General features: G+C 45.2%; 3 protein-coding genes across 7 annotated transcripts; 2 read left to right on the top strand and 1 right to left on the bottom strand.

Annotated features, from left to right (window-relative positions):
* The first annotated feature begins 414 nt into the window (after nucleotides 1-414).
* Nucleotides 415-7,537, top strand: taf1c (TATA-box binding protein associated factor, RNA polymerase I subunit C). The gene is made up of 15 exons (XM_086134745.1): nucleotides 415-1,028; nucleotides 1,427-1,538; nucleotides 1,976-2,025; nucleotides 2,099-2,194; nucleotides 2,406-2,473; nucleotides 2,544-2,791; nucleotides 2,993-3,124; nucleotides 3,198-3,315; nucleotides 3,424-3,495; nucleotides 3,606-3,741; nucleotides 3,815-3,943; nucleotides 4,055-4,244; nucleotides 4,335-4,472; nucleotides 4,651-6,002; nucleotides 6,361-7,537. Exons 1-15 carry the CDS (start codon nucleotides 912-914, stop codon nucleotides 6,520-6,522), a joined length of 3,120 nt encoding a protein of 1,039 aa, XP_085990871.1. The 5' UTR covers nucleotides 415-911; the 3' UTR covers nucleotides 6,523-7,537.
* On the bottom strand, nucleotides 7,528-14,194 carry ccng2 (cyclin G2). Of its 5 annotated transcripts, none has more exons than XM_086134750.1 (9): nucleotides 14,056-14,167; nucleotides 13,145-13,261; nucleotides 12,949-13,080; nucleotides 12,385-12,522; nucleotides 12,015-12,265; nucleotides 11,289-11,367; nucleotides 11,071-11,169; nucleotides 9,845-10,047; nucleotides 7,528-8,818 (listed from the first exon to the last, which is right to left on the bottom strand). In XM_086134750.1, the coding sequence occupies exons 3-9, from the start codon at nucleotides 13,051-13,053 to the stop codon at nucleotides 8,698-8,700; spliced, it is 996 nt and encodes a 331-aa protein (XP_085990876.1). In that variant the 5' UTR covers nucleotides 13,054-13,080; nucleotides 13,145-13,261; nucleotides 14,056-14,167; the 3' UTR covers nucleotides 7,528-8,697. The 5 variants fall into 5 exon arrangements, with proteins under 5 accessions (XP_085990876.1, XP_085990877.1, XP_085990873.1 ...); XM_086134751.1 differs by having other exon boundaries at nucleotides 13,170-13,261; XM_086134747.1 differs by having other exon boundaries at nucleotides 13,145-13,264; nucleotides 14,056-14,138.
* A 777-nt stretch (nucleotides 14,195-14,971) lies between these two features.
* ccni (cyclin I) lies at nucleotides 14,972-20,460 on the top strand. Its single transcript, XM_086135166.1, has 10 exons — nucleotides 14,972-15,187; nucleotides 15,691-15,850; nucleotides 16,263-16,397; nucleotides 16,571-16,645; nucleotides 16,763-16,903; nucleotides 17,320-17,448; nucleotides 17,935-18,036; nucleotides 18,484-18,631; nucleotides 18,740-18,936; nucleotides 19,076-20,460. Exons 2-10 carry the CDS (start codon nucleotides 15,737-15,739, stop codon nucleotides 19,286-19,288), a joined length of 1,254 nt encoding a protein of 417 aa, XP_085991292.1. The 5' UTR covers nucleotides 14,972-15,187; nucleotides 15,691-15,736; the 3' UTR covers nucleotides 19,289-20,460.
* The last annotated feature ends 369 nt before the right edge of the window (nucleotides 20,461-20,829 follow it).

The raw sequence follows: 20,829 nt of genomic DNA, 5'->3' as shown, positions 1-20,829 counted from the left end.
TAGTTGACTAGGCCTACACCCTGGACTCATTGCCCGCCAACCACCGGGCAAACATAGGCCTCAAATCACTCACAAATAATCATGCATATTAATTTCAATCGTGACACCATATTCTAACATTTCCACTTAAAATTAACCTGCATGTTTTTGGAGAAGACGAGCACCCACGCGAGCAGGAGGAGGTGCCGAGATTCAAACCCAGAGCTCCAGAATATTTAGCATATTATAATTTTTACAATCTTAGTGGATTCATCCTGGCATGAAAGCCAACTGACGTATCAGCGTTGTCATGTTGTCATGTTCACACTCTTATTGTGGCAGCCATACAAATACTTCCGGTTACCACAAGCGAACAGCTTTTGTACTTACTTCCGGTTTCTACACTTTGAAACCGGAAGTAAGTTCAAAAGCTTTTCCAAGTTTGGAAATTCAACCAGTCGACTCACACACGTGCTGGCCATGCAAACGTGGATGGAGGACTTACTGACAGTTTAACATGCTGCAAGTTTTAACGTTTCGGGAAAGGTTCATTAATTTTTTAATATGACGTCCAATTGAATGACTGATTGTCGAGATGATTCGACCAAGAAAGAAGAAGCCTATTTTTTATGCTGCAACTACAACCTGCTAGCGTTAGCCGAATCTCAAGCCTGAACATATTCAGACGTGTTCCGTGGCACAGGGAGGGGAAGGTTTATTATTATTTTTTAATATGACGTCCAATTGAATGACTGATTGTCGAGATGATTCGACCAAGAAAGAAGAAGCCAATTTTTTTATGCTGCAACTACAACCTGCTAGCGTTAGCCGAATCTCAAGCCTGAACATATTCCGACGTGTTCTGTGGCACAGCGAGGGGCTTGCTACCATTCAAACTCGAAACATCTTCCAAATCGGTTAATGCAAAGAAAATGGATTACCACTTCCCACCGCAGCTTTTCCCCTCATTCTACAACAGTGGACCACCAGACGGCTCGCAGAAATCTTGTGCTGAAATTTGGGGCAGTTACGATCTGGTCCAACCTCAGGTTGGTTTTTGAGCAAAGTCTGTTGAGATTGAATTTAATTCGAGCGCCGTGTGAGACATTTCCAGAGATAACCACTGAGTCTTTGCAAGACTCCTGTGACGTGTCTAATATTTTGAATGCCTCTGTCAGCTGCACGTGAGGGGCGGTGCAAAATGTGACACTGACACATACGTGACGTGGAACTTTGTGCTTAAGTAGAAATTGAGCTGTTTGCCTGAGGAAGAATTTGGTGGAAGTAGTCATTGAACTTCCTTTTTAAAGGTAATATCACGTCAGAAAAGTAAATATTCAAAGTCCAGATACCTGAAAACTAACCGTACAGTAACAAGGTATTTCCCCGTCACTTCCCACCACTAATAATCTTGATAGTAATCATAAAAAGCACGTTGTGGTTTCAGGGCGGCTCTGGACCTCCAAACAACTGGACCTTTACATCCAGACATCAGGTGAAAGGGGAGATTTGGCGTCACAGAGAACCGGCACCGATTCCCCTCCTCAAACCAAATAACTGTGAGTGACTGACAGCTGCTATTTACATACGTGGACAAATTTGTTGCTGCAAATTTGATTTCCCAAATGATTATGCAAATTATGTTCAAAAGTTATCAAAATTTACTAAATAGTGTATGCAAATCATTTGGAACTGTGCATTGGAACAAAAACAATTTTTTTATTTCTGAAAAAAAATCCCATTATCAGAGGGAGGTAAAACATTTTAATCATTCAAATAGTTGTTGACTTGAAAATTCTGCTCAGTGCCATTTTACATACTGTTTTTAGAAATTGGCGAAAAACTAACAATTTAAAACATGTTGTAAATACCCTATCTAAAAAGACACCCCCTTACCCCCTCACACTTTCTGAAATGAAATCCGAATCAATTAAGTGACGCTTTCAAATAATTTTCCATATTTTATTTATTTATATTTATTTTCCCCAATGTTCAGCTCTCATTTGGTCTTCAACTCTTCCCAATCCACTGGACTTCACAGAGCACGTGAGTGCAGTTTGACATCTCGCTTCTCTATTCATGAATGTTTTTACATGTTCTTGAAATCTGTCATCTGTAGATGCAGAACTTCTACATCGATCATTGCCAAGATGCCTTTGGATGCATAAGTGAAGTTCTGGGGGACAATTTCTATTTTAAGCATGGAAGGAAACAGGTGGTTTTTGCTTTGTTATTTAAAAAAACAAAAATCTGTTGATTAGAACGACCCAACTAACTTCATCATGAACTCTTCATTGCAGTGCTTCAGAGTCAGCGGCAACATTCTCTGACTCTTGTCTATTTTTTTGTGGGTTACCTTGGGGAGAAGAAGGTAGTTATGCGATTAGTCGCTAAAATTGTTGTTGTGCATTGTGTGTAAATGACAGCGTCAACACAGGGATGCGGTTCACACGTGGAAGATCAAACGGTTCCTTGACCTGCTGAATTTTCCATTGTAAGTGTCACAATGCAAACGCTAGTAAATGTCTGGCGGAGGTTTTCTGACATTTCTTGTTGCTTCGCAGATGTCACCGCTCATATTGCTCCAGATCACTTCAGGGATACAGTGCTTTGCTGTCAGATGTGGTGCAAAATGTCCCGCCGGAGCTCCTGGGCTCGCTGTTGTATGAGGAACTGACGGAGCAGAGAGACCGCCAGCTGTTCTATGAAGGAGCCACAGGGGGCGCACTCAACTTCATCCCCTTCTGCCAAGTTGGAGACTCTCAACATGGCTGTCTCCTCTATCCTGGAAACCGGGGAATGGACCAGCTCAGTATCCTTGAATTCATCCTTGAATGGTTTCTCATCAGGACACACCATTAAAAAAAGAATGTCCCATCGCCATCCAGTGTACTTCTCAGGAAAAATGTTTGTCTATTTGGTTGTTCTTGCTCATGAAAAGCTCGGTTCCAGTTACCCAGCTCGGCTAACTGCTGAAAGTGTGGCAGTGATGGTTCTTAAAGCAGTACCTCAGACTTCCACAGGGTGGCGTGGGAGCTCCAGCCAGACAAATGTTTCTCCTTGAACTCCAGCAAAAGCAAACCGTTCGGCTTCCAACTGAAAGGCCCCATCCGGCAGATCAGCTCAGCGTCCTTGTTCAACATTTGTAAGGCAGAGAAACACATCGTCAGTCCAATGGGAGGTCGCGCGATCCCGTTTTGATACGTTTCTATCTCTAGGTTGTGTTGCTGTGCGCTCGGATCGTTTGTGTGGCCTTTGGAGATTTAGCGACAGAGAAGAACCGTGTTTGCTGCAAGTTGTAAACACCAAAGAGGTTGCCAGTTGTGTTACTGTCAGGTAAGCTGTTCCGAGAGTGAAAAGTAATCTATAGGGCCCGAGACAAAATAATGCAAAGATAAATATTTCATCTCTGTTTCAAAAAAAAATGTATTTTTATGTCATTAGTCCTCACGTTTTAGGTGAAGTTTTGGTGGCAAGTGAAAGTGGAATCGTAAACCTGTGGACTGTTGGCAAAGGGTAAGAGCATTTCCGGTGGCTTTCTCCTTAGCAAGGAAGATGTTAGCTCAAGGCAAAAGTCGGTCCAAAATTAAGGTTCGATTTTCATATTTCCCTCCCCACCGTGTCAGAATCCAAAAGGTTTGGGAGGACAACAGCAATCTTTACTTTAATGCTAAGTCGTCATGGCGATGGTGTGAATTCTCTGCCCATCCGCGGGTGATGCTCTACGCTGACAGGACCGGCGCGGAACTCTGCGATATCAGGGTGAGATTGAACACAACAAAACTTTGGGGAAATAGAACGCGCCACACATCGGCTCCTGTTTTGTCACGCCCAGACGAGTCCCGCCTCCAATCGCACGCTGTTTAGCATCAGCAGCACTGCAGCGTGCAGGGCTGGAGAGAGGCTTATCCTCTCGAAATATCTGGCTGAGGTTCACGCATTTCACCATCTCGTCACCACTCAGGTACGCGTCTCAATTTAAGCCACCGCTTTCAATCGAAGGTCTCTTGACATCTTTGCTTCATGTCATGCAGTCTGGGAGAAAAATAGATTTGACCTTCCATTTCACTCTTAGTACTCGGCCTACATTATCGACGAGCGGTTTCCCCGCTTGCCGGTGCTGAAGATGGATCACATGATGCATTCCCCGCCGATGTTCTGTCACGTCCTTCCCGGTGTATCGTCATCCGGGAGCAGAGCTCGCACCGCAAAGGTTTTCCTGGGTTCGCAGAGCTCTCAGGAAGTCACACAGCTGCAGTACTCAGGTCTGGAATTACTGGGGTGGGGTTGGGGGGGGGGGGGGGGGGTTATATTCCCCGAGCCGTTCGCCAGTCTCTGCATGTTGACATGTTCAGGTGGCAGAACAGAAGCGTGCGTCAGCGCGGGTCCACCGCAGTCGCTACTTCGGCCTCGCGATAGCCTCGAGCACCTTCCCGTCCAGATCCCGCACCGCGAGGACACGGCAGCGGACAGGCTGACCTCGTCGCCTGCAGGTGCGGATAGTTCACAATGACTCTTTGTTTACCGGGATTGAATGCCATTCACAAGGCCGTAAGAGTAATCGAAACAGTCGGAACAAATCGATTGATCTTCGGATCAGAAAGCACCAATGGTTCTGAGAAGCACTCGGCAATGCTCCTCCCGTTAAAATTCACGTTTTCACATTCCTAGGTCTAACGTGTATCCAAAGGAGTGCCAGAGATGGAAGCTATGATTGCATCTGTGTGCTCCAGCTGACCGAGGCAGGCGATATTTTCTACCAGATCCTTGAACACGAGCAGCCGGACAGCTCCTCGCCCCCAGCGACGGAGGATGAAGCCCTCCCTGAAACAAACTCCCGAAAGCCTCCACCCGCAACGCTGGAAAGTACCCCGGAAACGGGAAGAGAATCTTCAGCGCCTCACATTGCGCATTCTCAGTTGACGGTTCCCGACACGTCCGGCGACGAGGACGTCATTCCGCCGACCCAAGGCGCAGTCCTTCACAGATTTGTGGCTGACACACCAGAGAGAAAACCCCACGGGGATTTCGATAACTCGGACACCGGTTCTGAGGATTCAGAGACACGATGGAGAGGACGAAACCTGAAAGGGTTCAACCTCCAGTTGTTCGTCAATGATGATCAAGAACCCAAGCACGGATTGAGTGCAGATGGAGAAAATGAAAATGCTAACGGTGCAGCCAATGGCCCAGGACAGCCAAGCGGCGTTCAGGACACGCACATCAACTTGACTCATGGTCATCGACCTCTCCAGCAGACTTCAGTAAAACTCAGCGAAGATGCTCTCAACACGTGGAAACGCTGGCTCCAAAAACTAATGCGCAAGAGCCACAAAAAGAAGCCGCGTCCGCGCTGCCCGCACCAAGTCACCGTCAACACCGGCGGTCTCTTCAGTCTGACCGGCGACAAAATGAGAGAACTGTCCCAAGAGAGCCACGTGAAGAGTATGAGATGTCAACTGAGTTTGTGCATGTCCGACCGTTCCCCGCTGGTGAGAAGCTCCGCCTCTTCCGATGTGGTGCCGTTTCCCGAGCAGGTGGACGCGGAAGCGTGGCCCGACGATCTCAGTCAGCGTCTGACCCTGGCCTGGCGAGACGAGGAGAAGTGGACAGCGTGGTGGGAAAACCGGCTGGGCCTGAACAAGGAATTCAAGAGGAATGCTCTCCGAAGGCGGAGGAGGAAGGAAAGGGAGGCAAGGATGCGATCCGCCGGGCGACGGCTGGCGCTTTCGGAAAGCTTCACTTCATCAATCACCTACCAGTCCGAGCTGGATGATTACTCGGACTTTACGGGCTGGTCCTCCGGGGTGGCCTCGGAAACAGAAAGGCTGGAGACGGAGGGCACGATGGAGAGTGAGGCGCCGAGAGCAAAGACGGCCGCCGCCGTGCTGGCTGACGCCAACTTGCCGACGCCAATCGTCCTCACCCCGTCAAAGACCGTCCAACTTGACTCGGTGCCATCCGGTCAGAAGAGAAGCAAACGCCCTGCGGAGGACTACCTCGCCTCTCTCTTTGGATCACAGGTAACTGGGTTTTTCACATTCTTGTTTTTCTTCAATTATTCGATGTCTTTCTTCGTCTAGAGTTATTCCAAGTCTTTCCCGTGAACTGCTTGTTGGTATAGCGCCTCCATAGTGGCGCAACGTTGCAACTGCAGTTAAAATACCAAGCCGCCATGTTGAGCAATATCAATCGGGCCTGGCTAGGGGGGGCGCGATTTCTTTTATAGTGGATTCAGTCGCTTTCCTGAAATGATAATATGAGCGACAACAGCTGAAAAAGTTGCCAGTTCTCCTCCCCTGAAAAAGGTGCCGTACCTTGTTGGACAAAGTGGACGCAAAACAACACTGCGCATTCTAGTCATTCCTGTTGTGCACGCAGGACGATCCCGCTCAACACGACTACGACTTTGATGCGGAGCGGCCTTTACGTGGGCCAGTGCGCCACTCCTCCCAGTCTCTGCCCCTCTCCCAGAGTTCACTGGGGCGGCCTTGGTCACAGTCTTCACAACCCAAGAAAAAGAAGGCGCGTATGGGATTTTGATTTTTTTTTCATTGCCCCATGTTCAAAATGCAGTCTTGACATTTTTGGCTGAAAAACATTTTGAGTCCCCCCCCCCCCCCATCCCATCCCATATACAGTATTCAGTTAGATGTGTGTTTTTGTTTTGTTTAACAAAATCAAGTCATTCCATCAGTCATGGATTTATGGAACCTGAAACCTTCCCAACCCCCAAAGCAACCAATGTGACTTCAGGGACTGAATGTCTCTGCTCTTTTTGCACGTCGTTTTTACGACCTGGCGACCTCAAGATACGATGAAATGGATTATGGTTTTTAATTCGCACCCAAAAAGCAAGCACGCACGCTCACAAGCCGGATGGATCTTCCACTCCCCGGAACCCCTCACAAGGCAGAAGACGCGGTGCATGCTGGATTCGGTAGGACCAAGTGACATTTTTATATTCAATGTGTGCGGGCGCGTGTCAATGCAATGTGCAGATGTGGACTATCCAGTGATGAATTGAATCATGGATGCTGATATTTGCAATCGGTAAAGTGACTAATTCCATTTGATGACATGTGCCTGTTCAACCTATTTCAAGAAACCGTTTAATCAGCTACTTCGGTCAGTTTGTCAGAGGTTGAGAGTGACTTTATCTTCAGCATAACTTCTCATCTCCACGGAGGGCAGCTTGACAGTTTGGGGGGGGGGGGTGAGGTGAAGCGCAAAGTTGCGACACCAGTTAAGGCAGGTGGCGAGAGCTACTTCAAGTCCATTCTCAGTTGGAATGTAACACCGCTGCAATTTTCTCGTCCAACACTGATCATGGCTGTCGACTGTTTCTGGGTTTCAGTCCCGTTTCCGAGAATCAGTACAGTAGAACCTGATCTGAGTTGTGTTGCAGCTGTACTGCTAAGAACATTTTAAAAAATTGAAATGTGGACTCGTCAGACCACAGAACTTTGCATCAGTCCATCGTAGATGAGCTAAATTTAGGTTGCCGCTTCACTGTATTTTGACACGGTAAAAATAAGAGAGCCAAAGTGTTTAAAAAATAACCTTTTTATAAGATGTTTTTTTTTTCCAAGTACATGTGACAAAAGAATAAATTAACATAATATCTACAAAGGACTATAATTTTTTTTTGTACATCATTTACAATTTTACATTTTTCTATGCATTTCTGGATTTTTTTTTCAACATGTTAATTTCAGCATCAGTTTGTTCCACACAACATTCTTTTTGGACAATTTTCAAAACGTTTTTTAAGCTACATCTAAAATTGGCAACTTTAACTTTGGGGTTTAAAAAACAAACAAACCCCAAAAAAAAAAAAAAAAAACCCCCGCACACTATCACAAATAACACACTCACCAAATGAGTCAACAGTGTTTGACTCTCTATAGGGAGAGTAAAGTGCTCTTTGCTGCACTTTGAGTAAATGGCCTCAGGAGAGTCAAGAAAAATGTTCCGCAAGAAAAACAAACAAAACATTTGTCTCACACACGTTTTCCCCAAAGACACCAAATGCTTCCAAGACACAAATTACAAACTGTGCAAAATGAACAAACTCAGAAGTCGAGGGCAGTTGCAGTCACTCAAAGTATTCAGTCAAACCCGAATGTCCTAATTTAGTTGACCAGTTTCCATCCTTACTGCTGCTGATGGTCCAATAAATTCATGGCCTCCTATTTTGAGTCAACACGTCTCAGGACTCGTTGGAATTTCAACGGAATAAGTTCACAAGATATTGTCACTCAGTCTACATATGCACGAAAAATAAAATTGAGAACTCTAAAAAGTCTCGTTCAAAATGAAAGACTTGAAATGCAACCGGATCAAATTCAGATATTTGCAACTGCAGCTGCCCTCGGCTTCTGTGGATCAGTAAACTAATTCATCTTTGATTAACAGTCAACACTTTCTATGCATGCCACATTTGAGCTAAATTAAAGTTCCTGACAACAACTGAACAGTGTTTTTTTTTTTTTTTTTTTGGCTCCGATCTGAGAGCAGTTCTTGCACCCCAACCAACCAGAGTGTCTTCAACCTATTCTGTATCTTGGAATGTACCACCGACACATCTAACTAAAAATCTAGAAATGCACGTCTGCTCAGCTGCCAGTTGTTGTGCAATTCACTTCTCGCACCGGAGCTTATCAGACAATAAATTAAAAGTCGAACATTCTGGGGTGGGCGTGAGGCACGGCGACGTCAGGCGTTGAGGTATTGGTGGCGGAGGTGCGCCGGAAAAAAGGGCCCTTCGCCATCGCTGCCAAGTGAGCTGCTGAGGGACTCCTCGCCCGAACTCATCATGTCCTCGCAGGAGTCCTCACTGAAAAAAAACAAAACACACGGTTTTAATTTGTCTACGCACAAATAGTAGTGTTTTATGTACAGAAAAGTCAGGACATCTTAAAATGTAAAGATTTGCCGAACATATATTCGCAATTTTCTGACATGCATGACGCAGCAAAAAATAAATTAAAAAAAAATGCTTTTCTAACTTCCACTTGACTGTCGGCTCGTTGCGTTGCGCAAAAATGTTTGCAGTCACATGTGTCAGCTGACTGGCAGTCAGTCAGTCACACCTGATGTAAAACTCAACGTCACCGGGTTTGTTGACATACCCTGTGGGTGATGCACTTCCTGTTTGGATGGCTGAAAACCAAAATAGAAATAAATACTCTCACCGGTAATTATATCAGCCAAGCCAGTTTCTAATATTGATCTCATTAAAAGCTCGGAGAGGTGCCAAACAATTTAATATCTCCTAAAATTGAACATGATTATTTAGCTCGCAGAGATTGACGCAGAACTAATATATGTGGCCACTGAGTCAAGTTCCTCTTTCCTCCTCCGTTTCAACATTAGCCGGATGGTTTGGAAAAACCCTTGTTGCACCAAAGGGCGAGGCCTCGCGTGATGTCACGTAAACTGGCCACGACTGTGTGACGCACTGTTGCAGCGCCGTGTGTGGTGTTGCAGTTTCTTTAGAATGACGTGAGCGTGCTCGTAAAAAAAAAACAAAAAAACACTCATTTGCTTGCTGTAGAAACTTGAATGTCTGTGTTGACCCTTGGGCTTGGTTTCTTTTTCATTGAACGCGTCACCAGAAGGCGTGTTTGGTATTTTCCAGCTGAGTCGAACTTGCTGTTGCATGACGATTTTGGGCATGAGTGCACCCGTGTCTGGCTCATTTGAGAATTCTTTTGAAGATCCTACTATTGGTTGCCCGGTGCTTCGGGTCTGCAGACCAGACACTATTTGAGGTAGCGAGAACTAAGCGGGGGTGGAGGGGGTGGGGGGGGGGGGTTGCGAACCTGACAGCCAGGCTGCACGGGTATGTCGTGACTCTCACCTCTCACTCTCATCCCAGCAGCACTCGGGGATGGTGGGCAGTTCGGGTACGCTGCGATAACTGCTGTGTAGGTTCTGGGCGGTCCGACGCGACACGATCCACTGCAGTTTCCTATGATTGGGTTTGCTGCACTCCGGAGAGGCGTAGTCCGACAAGCACTGAGCAACTTGACCGCGCCACAACAGGAGCTCGCTGTCTGCAATCTGAAACCAAACAGGCAGCAGAACCATTAGCCCGGTTTGCCCCCCTTTGACCAACCGTCCACCGTAAATATGTACACACTCGAGCTTCCAAATGTGCAACTGGTTCCCTTTTTCAGATCTGCAGGTTAAAGAAAAAAATAAATAGGAGGGTGAATACTTCTTTGGAGCTCAATCACGACATATTCGAGTGACGACGTACTCTTTGGAATGTCAAAGCAACTTGGGAATATTCGAAAAGCTAAAAATTGGGAAAACGAAGACAACTTTCTAATAGGCTCATTTTGTTCGAACCCAACATCCAATTTCACGGTTTGACTTTTTGCAAAATGAGCATGTGTGTCTTGATAGAATTACCACTAAATGACATCTCACATAAACACGTACCTCCACAGACAGGAGAAGAACGTTTATTGGATCGCAGCCTGGCTAAGAATAAACATGGCTAGTTTGTACACATGCAAGGAGGCTCACAACTCGCCGCTTACAAAGTCTCCGGTGAGTGCTCAGAGTTGTTATGATACCAACCACTCACTTTGCTTTGGTGACGTTTTAGCATCGGTGGACAATAGTAGCACTTGAGAGAGCGATGAACCATACTTGGTAACTTGATATGGTTCGCATCATTGCTACTTGCGAATGGGACTGATCAAAAGATGACACGATTGATCGCTGCCTCCATCCGGTGGCCGCCGACTAGTTCTTGGCGACGAAACTGCTCGCGTTTACGTGGGCAGTCCGTTCGAGCTCCGCTCGCATTTTTGCTACGTGTTCAAATGATTCAACAGGTTTCTCGTATCGCCTCGTTTTTGACGACATCGCACGCACGACGGCTTCGTCCTCCACGTCGCTCTGGAGAGGAACGCCTCCTGTCAAAATAGCTTCAACTTCGGAAGTCGTGTCGCTCGCAGGTCTGTCGCCGTGCGGGCCGAGGTCCGGTACCCGTCCGCGGACCGGCGGTTGGGGGCCGCTGTCGTAACGTAACTACGGCCATCGTCGTTTCTTGTTCTACGGTGTTTTGTTTACCTTCAGGTGTCTCTGGATGTGACGGGCTATTTCCAACATGTCCTGCGACTGAATGGCTTCGATCTGCTGCCTCAGGAGCGACAAGGCCAGGACAGACGGCTAGATGGAAGGGGACGAGAAAGGCAAAAGAAAATGTTAAATGGCGGTTTTGACGCGTGCATCACTTGTAATTCAGCCACCGTCGATGCAAGTTGACGACGTCGGCCGTGAATTCCCACCTTGGCTTTGGAGAAGGAGATCCGGCACAGGCAGGCTTTGAGCTGAGCCTCCAGCGTCTCCAGGCTCAACGTCTCCTTCCTGTTCACACGAGTGATGAGCGTCAATTCACTTCAGACTTGGCAGCATCGTCCCACCAAATTAGAAAGAAGGTACTTTTTTTTTTTTTTACTTCTGCTGCTACACGACGATATTAAAATAAGCGATTGAAACGCCGCTCACGTATTTCACGTCTCGCATGGTGTGTTGCAAAACACAAACATGACCCGCCAGCTGATTATGCAAGTGTGGATGTCGGCAATAAATCTTATCAGCGTGCTTCAGCCAGACGCAACCTTCTGATAGTCGACTGCTGGCCCAAAGCGAGACGGTTCTGCTCACACAAACAACGCCGAGTGCGGTGGAAAAGCGCCGCCGAGCAAAAACAAAGAGGTTTTGTACGCGCTGGCAGCAGAAAACGTCGAGCGAGAGTTGAATTTGCAGGCGGCAGAAAGGCCCAAATGGCGGCGGGGGGGGGGGGGGGGGGGATATGTCAAGCGTGTCATGAAATATTTCCAGATTGAAAATAGTTGAAGGCTTCTTTGTTACATACAACTATTGTTTTTATTTAGTAGCTGCGAGTGCAAGCTGGCAGCACGTCTGTTTTGATTGGAGTCGGTTCTATCTGGGGCAGCACGGTGCCTTCGTGATGTGCATTTCTGGTTCACAGTTCTGAGGTTCCTCCTTACCTCTCCGTGGAGTGAGATAGTGCAATCCGATGGTACAAGTGCAGAAAGGTCAAGGCCGTGACAGATTTGGACTTGAAGCCGAGCTTCTCCGTGATGATCTTCTCCATCCGACCGAGGTCGGACACACTGAAGCGGCACTGCCCGATGCGGATGAGCTCGTCCGTGGACGCGAGGTTGCATTCCTCCTCCGTCATTTTGGCGGCCATGTGGAGGCAGCTCAGGCTGACGCAGGACAAGTGCTTCGGTTGGATCTGAAATAGATATATGCTGGGGGGTTTTTTCATACTTAACGATGATCCCATGTTGTATCACCAGTTCCCCTCAAAAAACACTTTTAAACTGTAACCGTTGAAATAGGAGCATCTCGTACCCTCATCATGGCCAAGAATCTGTCAAGCAGGTTCACAGCCAGGACGAAGGTCTGCGTGCTGTAGCCAAAGAAGCTGGTCAGACTCCACAAGTCCTCCACTTTGGCATCTCTGCACTTGGCTGAGATCCGCCCGTCCTTCTGGAAAATCAACGCAATTTTATTTTACACAATCCTGCCCTCATATTCACGTGTGTGCCTATGGCCAATTTCGAGTCTTCCATTGATTTTAGATTTTACTCAAGCGAGCGCAAGGAGAACATGCAAATTCCACACCGTCGATTCAGGCACACTCCGGACCCTTGTGAGGATGGGTGGATGGATTGAAAGAAAGAGAGGAAAAGATTTGCCTTGGGCGCACAAAGGTTGGGAAATGTTGCACTTGCAAAGTGGGTCACAGCACATCTGAGCTGGCATTTAATTGGTCTCTTAATTTATTTTATTTTTTTTATGAAATTCAGAGTCACAGTTTACAACAGCAAGTTATGGTTATGTCATCTGAGTACAGTTAAGAAGAAATAGTCAAGGAAGAAATAGTTTTATTGAAAGTCGAGCCAGTAGACTCACCTGATTAGTGGACTCAATGAGACTCAGGCCTGTCTCCTTGGGGAGATAATAGACCTCCAGCTCATAGTTGGCCCGCAGTTCCTTCATCAGTTTGAAGGCATCCATGTCTCAGCTGGCACTCTCGTCTTCTCACTACAGGAGCAAAAACACTTATGTAATTCTGGTCGGTGTGGTGTGTGTTGTCACTGATATCTACCCCTATACTGGTCCAGAATGTTGACCTGCTTTAGGAAAGAAGTGACGAGCGCAGCTCGCAGGCCGGCCCACTTCCCCACAACTGGACCCGGGTGTCAGATTTCTCGGGAGTGAACGCCTTCTGGGCCCCAGAGCAAAAAACAAACAAAACAACGGTCCTTTTTGACGGCGTCGCTTGTTTATTTGGCCCGTAAAACGCACATTAAAAAAACGACTCAAGGTTCAGTTCCGTTTTCTTGACTTAATAGATGGCAACCGAGGGAGCTGAATCTGTCGTTGACTGCAGCTCGAGAACCTTTTAAATCTTCCCTTCGGAGCGGGGGAGGGGCTGTTTTTTCCGATTCCTCAAACTGCAAAACATTCTCCCCTACTTCGGCGTCATTGACACCAAAACAAACGTTTTCAACATTATGGCACAATAATACATATTATATACTGTATATTCATGTGTTTTGTTCCTGTATTGCTATGGTTTAAAAACGTTCCTTGGACAGAGCAAGATCCCGAGGATACCAGCAACGTCCAAGTGAAAAATACACAGATGGTTGTCAGGGGAATACTGTGCTTGCAAACTGATGTTAAATTGCTATTTTTCTCCGAACCAACGTTAAAAAAAGAACGAAATATTAGCGGAATGCCTGTTTTCCGTGTAGAGACGAAACTGGAGATTTGACTTGAATACAGTTTTCGAAACTGCACGCATTAAACACAACTTTGGTGATACATTCATCGAATAAGAGACACTGTGAATATTTGATGATCGTTCGATTACTCTTCTAATTTAGATTTAGCCAATGTAAAATTGGCATTCCTTTACTTTCCTCCGTTAATTTTCTCTGCCGATTCGCAGACAGAATAAATTCATCGCAGCGTCTGTGTAATATCTCAATAATCCCTGGAAACTCATCCTACCTTTTAAAGCAAATTAGATCCACATCTCTGTTGTATTCGGGTGGTGTAGTCTTGTGTTTTTGCTGCGGTCCGTCTCCTTTCTCTATTCTCCCTTTTGTTGATGTTGCTAATACATACGCCCACCAATTACGTCACGTCAGATGAACCAATCGTGACATTGGGGTAGAACCAGAAATCGCCTCCGGCCGTAGCGGCTTTAACGTTCAAGCGTAATACGTACATTATTACAGACATTATTATAGTTTTATTTAGGCCGAGGTCATAACAATCATTGACATAATGCTACAGTATGTCACACGACAAATATATTATCACCTTGTCGAAAGCTACCACTGGAACTGGAATATTACCGACCTTGAACAAAAGACGACTGTTTTTGGATTGACGTTTTTATTACCCAATCACCGAGCCGCGCATTTTCACGTTCAAATAATCCGCCCAAAATAGGCGTTTTTGATTGGCTCTTGATCTGAGATGGAGGCTCGTCGCAAAATATTGCATTACGTAAGGGTTTCGGGTAGATCTCTTCACAAATGTATTTTTCTCAGTCAAATTCTCTCTAGGCTACTGTGTGATTCATGATCGCAACAGACAGACTCAATCCAAAAAAAACAAATTACATGAGTAGTTTACCGTGGAAAAAGATATGATGCACTGTGTAAATGTACGACCCATAACATAAAAAAACGTTATGAATGTTATACAACTGATCAGTCAAGTACACCGATGTATCTCGTGGATTTGCGCTCCACTGTGCGAATATTCCGCAAATGTTAGTGTTTGGAAGTTGCTTAAATAAAGATCCAGCTAAATAAGTAAGTGAAAATCTCTGAAAGATATAAAAAATGTCTCGGTCACACGAATGCTTTTCTTTATTCTCCCATTGGCCCGGGGCCAAGAGAGAGGCGGGGTTTGTTTCCTTCTCTCTTCCCCCAGTCCCCTCTTCGGAAGCGGACACTCGCTGTCTCCTTTCCCCAACTTTATTTTTATATTTTACTATAAGGCCCCCAATGGAAGCCAAGATGGACGACTAGGCGAAAACGCGGGTCCCCGATTTCCCTGACTTTATTTATCTCGGAACTGAGTGGACCGGATGAAATCCAACCGTGGTTTTCTCCGCTTCGCAGGGGAGGTAAGGCTCGGGGTGCCGTCTACTTCCTGGATCCACGGCAGCTATTTAAATGGCGTAAGCATTCGTTTAGCACGCTTGTCGTAGCAAACGTGCTTTCTTTTGTCAAAATACAACCGCTGATCCGGGTCGGATCTATTCATAAGGCTCTCGAACACAATTCCATTGCTACACGTCGAAGAGAAGTTTCAATTTATTTTGTGACGTCAGGTCAACAAGCTGGCTCGTTCGACGGAAACTCATTAGCCCGGTTCCGGGGAATAACAGTAGATTTAGCAGAAAGCCACTCCCTATGTTTATCATTTATTTAGTAAGCTTTCGTAAGACACATAAAGATAATGACTGGCTACGCAACAATCTACAGACATTGCTGTCATGAATAGCCATATCTACCTATCTTATCTATCTACCAATCCGCGCATCACAATGTTACGCGAGTTGATACCAAGCCTAACCCAGCTTTTGTTTGAAATGAACGAGTACAATTGAGTTCTATCATCTTGCAGGTAGCTGTATCCAGTGGGGAGGAAGGCTTAACCAGGGTGAGAAGGAATGAAGTTCTCCGAACCCTGGGGAGTCCACAGACTGGCTTTTCTTCTCGAAAAGGCCATGTCTAGGGAAGCCAAGATGTGGAGGGTCTATGTGCCAAAGAAGCCCTCCTCACAGGTGAGGGCTTTGGTCGACTGCAATAGAACTCAATAAAACAAAATGCAAGTTGTCTTTCGCCCCGCCCTACTAAGGACACTGTTTAGAAAAACCTTTATGTCACCTTTAAATTGACCAGTTGATTTTACTTTTTCATAGCTGTTTTACCCTCTTACTTAAGATTAAATGTTACATTTTCAAAATAAATCATTCCAATATGTTGATATTGACTGATATACTTATGTCTTGATACACTTTTTAATCAAATCGCCAAGCCCTATCATTGGCCAACCCTACTGTGATACCTTCTCACGTTGTATTTATCTTTTATATATTTTTTTCTCTGCCAGAACAGAATAGGATTAATCCAAAGGACTAAAACAAATCCATGACAGTGTGATGCAAGGTTCATATTTCCTGTCTTTTCACGAAGGATACAGATATCTCCCCGACTCAGCGGGACAAGGCCGTGTGCTGGCTGACAGAGCTCCATGACAGACTGCAGCTGTACCCGGAGACTTTGGTGTTAGCTGTTAGCATTCTGGATCGCTTCCTGGCTTCCATCAAGGTATGCCAATGCCCTGAGATGTACAGTTAACAGTTTTGATGGAATAATTAAATTGCCATTATTAAAGTGTGTGTGTGTGTGTTGGGGGGGGTGGAGTGTAGCATAAAACGATGTATAGTAGTCATGATTTAATACAAATGTCTTTTGTGTCGGATTTTATTCTTTGCCTTCAGGCTCGTCCAAAGTACCTCCGCTGCATTGCTATTGCTTCCTTCTTCCTGGCTATCAAGACCTGTGAGGAGGATGAGGTCAATACAAACACAATATGAACACAAACATTTCCCGTAGAAAAGTTATGCAATAAGTTCAATCGCTGTCCGTTACACTTGAAGACGTGCGTGTGTGTGTGTGTGTGTCTCCCCCAGTGTGTGCCCTCTCTGAGGGAGTTGGTTGTGTCCAGCAGCTGTGGCTGTTCGCCATCCGAAATCCTGAGGATGGAAAGAATCATCCTTGACAAACTCAACTGGGATCTTCACAGCGCCACGCCGCTGGACTTCCTGCATATTGTGCGTCTTTCCACATGCTGCACACAGTCTCCTACATGACGTCAGTTAGATTTAAAGCACTAATTGTTGACGGATTACGACGGGCCACCGTCGTCATCCGGAACCTTTGCCTATTCTGACTTTCCTTTGCTAACACAGTAGCAAAGTCACACCTACAGTAAATATTTGTGTGTAAAACAGTGAGTGGCCATAAGTGTAAAACAATCTCGAGCATAGCTTGCACTGCGTATTGACGATGTTTTTGTAACCTCGAAATGTCATTTGTCCGTAGATTTTAAATACATTTCTTCTCTTTGCATTCATTTATCTCATCGAATAATAGGTTAATTGATTTGTTTTGAATAATTTTTTATAATTGATGAAAAAAAAATCGTATTTTTCAATCTTTTCCCCCATCGTTTCTACCTCTTCCATAGTTCCATGCAATGGTGTTGTCATGTTGTTCTGGGTTTTTGGACTCGTTGCTGGGACTGAACCGCTCTCAGCATCTTGCCCTGCTCACAAGACGACTATACCGCTGTTTGGCTGACCACTCGCTCATTCAGGTACAACTTGAGGAAATATTACAATGGCATATTAGGGCCCAACCAATGGGGATTTTTATTTATTAATTTTTTTAAAGACCGATTCCCATATTTGGCAGGATAGAATTCCGATTAGCAATGAATGGACAGATTAATTCAATATTAAATTTATAAATTAACATTTAACAATAAAGATTTGATTTACAGGCAGAGCATTTGACCGTTTTACAATACTTGGGTGAATAGTATTTGTTTAACGAAGGCAAATAATCTTTTGGGGGGGGCCTGCAAGGAAGTTTGAACATTATGAAAGAGCCAATATTGGCGGATTAAATCGGCGGGTCAATTGATCGGTCGGGCCCTAATATGTATACCGTACATAACTCGACCGCGGATTATCTGCTTGCTTCTGCCGTGCGCTTGACTCATTTTTTTGTGTTTTTTCCTGTACTTCTATATGTCGGACTTGTGCATGTACTGTATAAGTTTGTCCCTTTTGTCATATAGCTGAGAGGATCCATGCTGGCCTTGGCCCTCATCACTCTGGAGCTGGAGAGCTGCTGCCCCGACTGGCTGGCCGTCACCATCGAACTGCTCAGGAAGGCGCAGGTACTGCAGCTCCTTCAAATGTGTCAATCCCCCAAAAAAAAGAAAAGAAAAGCTCACTCGGTGCAACTATGCGGCAAACGTTTTATCGCTACTTGATGCGTGGAGATTCGAAATGGTGTGGGTATCGAGAACAGACTCCAACTTTTGGAATTGTATACCTCCAATATCATCGCTTCTCCCGAACGATGTCAAGGGGCGCCATGGAAGCACTGTGTTACGTTTACGACACAAACCTCCTTCGGCTACGAGGAAGTACGCGTTTGTCGACTCAGCATCAAATAGAATTCCAGGAGTGTAGCGTGTTTGAGTATTTGACTATAGGACTGCTTCTAGTAACTTACTAGAATGTGCATATGGTTCCAGTCAAGGGTCAGATGAGAGTAAATACCTGTATTTTGTGGAGAAATCCTTCATAGATGATTTCTTTTTCTTTTTTCCTCTTCTTAGATCGACACCTCAGAGTTGATTCAAAGTCGAGAACTGGTTGCGAGTAGTCTTTGCGCGCCTCGGGCTTCCCTGCCTTCAAACACTGTCTACATCTACCACCCCCTTCGGAGCCAAACCAACTTGCAGCCTCCAGCCCAGGACTCTCTGGGTATACAATCTCACAGCCTCGCACTTAGAGTGTCGAACACAAGATGTTCCGGCGGGTCATTCCACCTCAGTGTCTCTTATTCATTATTATTTTCCCTCTTCTCTTCAGGGAACATCACTTCCTCTGTTGAGTCTTCCACGCCAGCAGCCGGAGAGGAGGAAAGGCACCAGCAGCGCTTCAGCACCACCCTGTCCACCCCCAACCGCGGCAACCTGACGGCACTCCTCTCTCCTTCCAAACCGGCGGGTCACCTCAACCGCCTGCACAAAGTCACCATGCGCTGCAAGGCCTCAACAAAGCGCAAGGTAACAGCGCCCCCAACTGCCATGCTTATATCAATATGTTGTAGGATTAAGTCCATTTCATTTGTATAACCCCCAAATGACCTTTTTTTTAAAATAATAATAATAATATAATATCCATGCTCCATCTCCATGTCTTAAGGTGGAGGAGATGGAGGTGGACGACTTCTACGATGGGATCAAGCGCCTGTACAACGAAGACGGTGTCATGACTGCCGCCATCCAAGAGGGGCCAGCACCTGCCATGGGGACCGCAACACCAGCAAGTGCAGAGGGAGGCCTCGGGATCCTGACGTCACAACTGGAAGGCAGGTCCTCCCCCTGCCCTCCATTGCAGTCAATCTGTGCCTCGTAGAAAGCGCTCCCAACTGTGCTCATCGCAACCAATCTCCTTCCGATCTTTTGAACCTAAAAGCAATCAAGTTATTCATGTCCAAAAACCTCCAAGCAACAGCAAACGTTGGATAAAATTCTCCAATCATATGCAGCCTCTGAAATGATGTTTCACTTTGACCTCCATGGTTTAGTTGGTTTTGATGAGCACAATCCGTCCCCCAAATTGCTTCAGGTGTCTTGAGCTCAGCTCCCGTCAGCCCATTCAACCAGTAAACAGAGTCCCACCCAAAAATAAAAAAAAAACTGCTGCTATTACTGTTATACTTAGAATTTTTTGACATAATATAAACAACTAAAATCATAAATTTTAACAAAAAAAGTTAACCTAAAAATACTTAAAAGTATCCTCTACTCTCTTGTGTTTGTCAATTTTTATTTGTTTTCTCCTTTAATTTGTCATGGTTTTACTCTCCTCTGCTCTCTTCCTTTCTACAAGTGTGTCACAATCCAACTTTTGAATGTTTCTGTGGGGTCACTGAACTTCTCCTCACTCGTAATGAGAAAATTACAAGATTTAGCAAAGATCACATGGACATGAAATGCGAATGAAGTCCCCCTTGTCTTGTTTTGCCTCTCAGCTTGTTGAGGCGGCCTAATTGAATGAAGGTTTCTCAAGCTGCTTTGTTGATGCTTTGGGTTTAAGATGAAATTATCAATCTAATGGGGAAAAAAAATATAAACATAGTGATCACAATTGAAACAACTGCAGCAAGCGTCAAAGAGTATCTTGAACCACAAAAACTCAAAGCATTCCAAATGTAACTTGAGAAGCCAGTTGTGCATTGCAAAACTACAAATGTCCGAACATGTTCTCATCGGATTAGAATGTGTGTGTGTGTATATGAAAGAGTTATTTTGGCTACTGGTGACCAGATCAATTTATAAAATAAGTTAATATATTGTGTCTAAAATACCAGGGCATTTTCAAATGAAGCATCTGAAATATGTGCACTTTTGTCTGAGCTGAACACTTGGGCAAAACCAAATGAGTGATGATAGTCACGACCTGCTCTGATTTGAATCTGTATGTTTTATTCTTGCAAAAAACTCTGTTTAACTTGCTGGAAGGGCCTGCTGGATGCTGAACAAGGTACCCAAATGCACAGGAAAATAAAGCGTGACAACTGAGAACAGTGGGTCTATTTTTGAAAAGTGTCATTTTGGAGAATTAAGAAACCTTAAGAAAAAAAAGGACCATGTATTGTATGGCGTTTTTAGCCGAAAAAAACGACCATGTATAGTAAGGCGTTTTTAGCCGAAAAAAACGCCCATGTATAGTAAGCCGTTTTTAGCCGAAAAAAAAGACCATGTATAGTATGGCGTTTTTAGCCGAAAAAAAACGACCATGTATAGTAAGGCGTTTTTCGCCGCAAAAAACGACCATGTATAGTAAGGCGTTTTTTGCTGAAAACACGACCATGTATAGTAAGGCGTTTTTAGCCGAAAAAACGACATAGTATAGTAAGGCGTTTTTAGCTGGAAAAAAAACAACAATGTAGT

Source organism: Hippocampus guttulatus, chromosome 17, assembly GCF_054856545.1.
Source record: "Hippocampus guttulatus isolate MCC_2025c chromosome 17, RoL_Hgut_1.0, whole genome shotgun sequence".
Classification (NCBI taxonomy): Eukaryota; Metazoa; Chordata; class Actinopteri; order Syngnathiformes; family Syngnathidae; genus Hippocampus; species Hippocampus guttulatus.
Note: the sequence above shows the minus strand (reverse complement) of the source record. Positions and strands in the feature narration are given on the sequence as shown.

Coding starts and splice junctions, on each gene's coding strand:
- ccng2 (XM_086134746.1), bottom strand. CDS start 13,053: ATGGATGCCTTCAAACTGATGAAGGAACTGCGGGCCAACTATGAGCTG. Junction 12,266..12,384: donor GATTCTTGGCCATGATGAGG/GTACGAGATGCT, acceptor TATCTATTTCAG/ATCCAACCGAAGCACTTGTC. Junction 8,819..9,844: donor TGCTGGGATGAGAGTGAGAG/GTGAGAGTCACG, acceptor GTTTTTTTTCAG/TGAGGACTCCTGCGAGGACA.
- taf1c (XM_086134745.1), top strand. CDS start 912: ATGGATTACCACTTCCCACCGCAGCTTTTCCCCTCATTCTACAACAGT. Junction 2,474..2,543: donor GACCTGCTGAATTTTCCATT/GTAAGTGTCACA, acceptor GTTGCTTCGCAG/ATGTCACCGCTCATATTGCT. Junction 4,245..4,334: donor CACACAGCTGCAGTACTCAG/GTCTGGAATTAC, acceptor TGACATGTTCAG/GTGGCAGAACAGAAGCGTGC.
- ccni (XM_086135166.1), top strand. CDS start 15,737: ATGAAGTTCTCCGAACCCTGGGGAGTCCACAGACTGGCTTTTCTTCTC. Junction 16,398..16,570: donor GCTTCCTGGCTTCCATCAAG/GTATGCCAATGC, acceptor CTTTGCCTTCAG/GCTCGTCCAAAGTACCTCCG. Junction 16,904..17,319: donor CGCTGGACTTCCTGCATATT/GTGCGTCTTTCC, acceptor CCTCTTCCATAG/TTCCATGCAATGGTGTTGTC.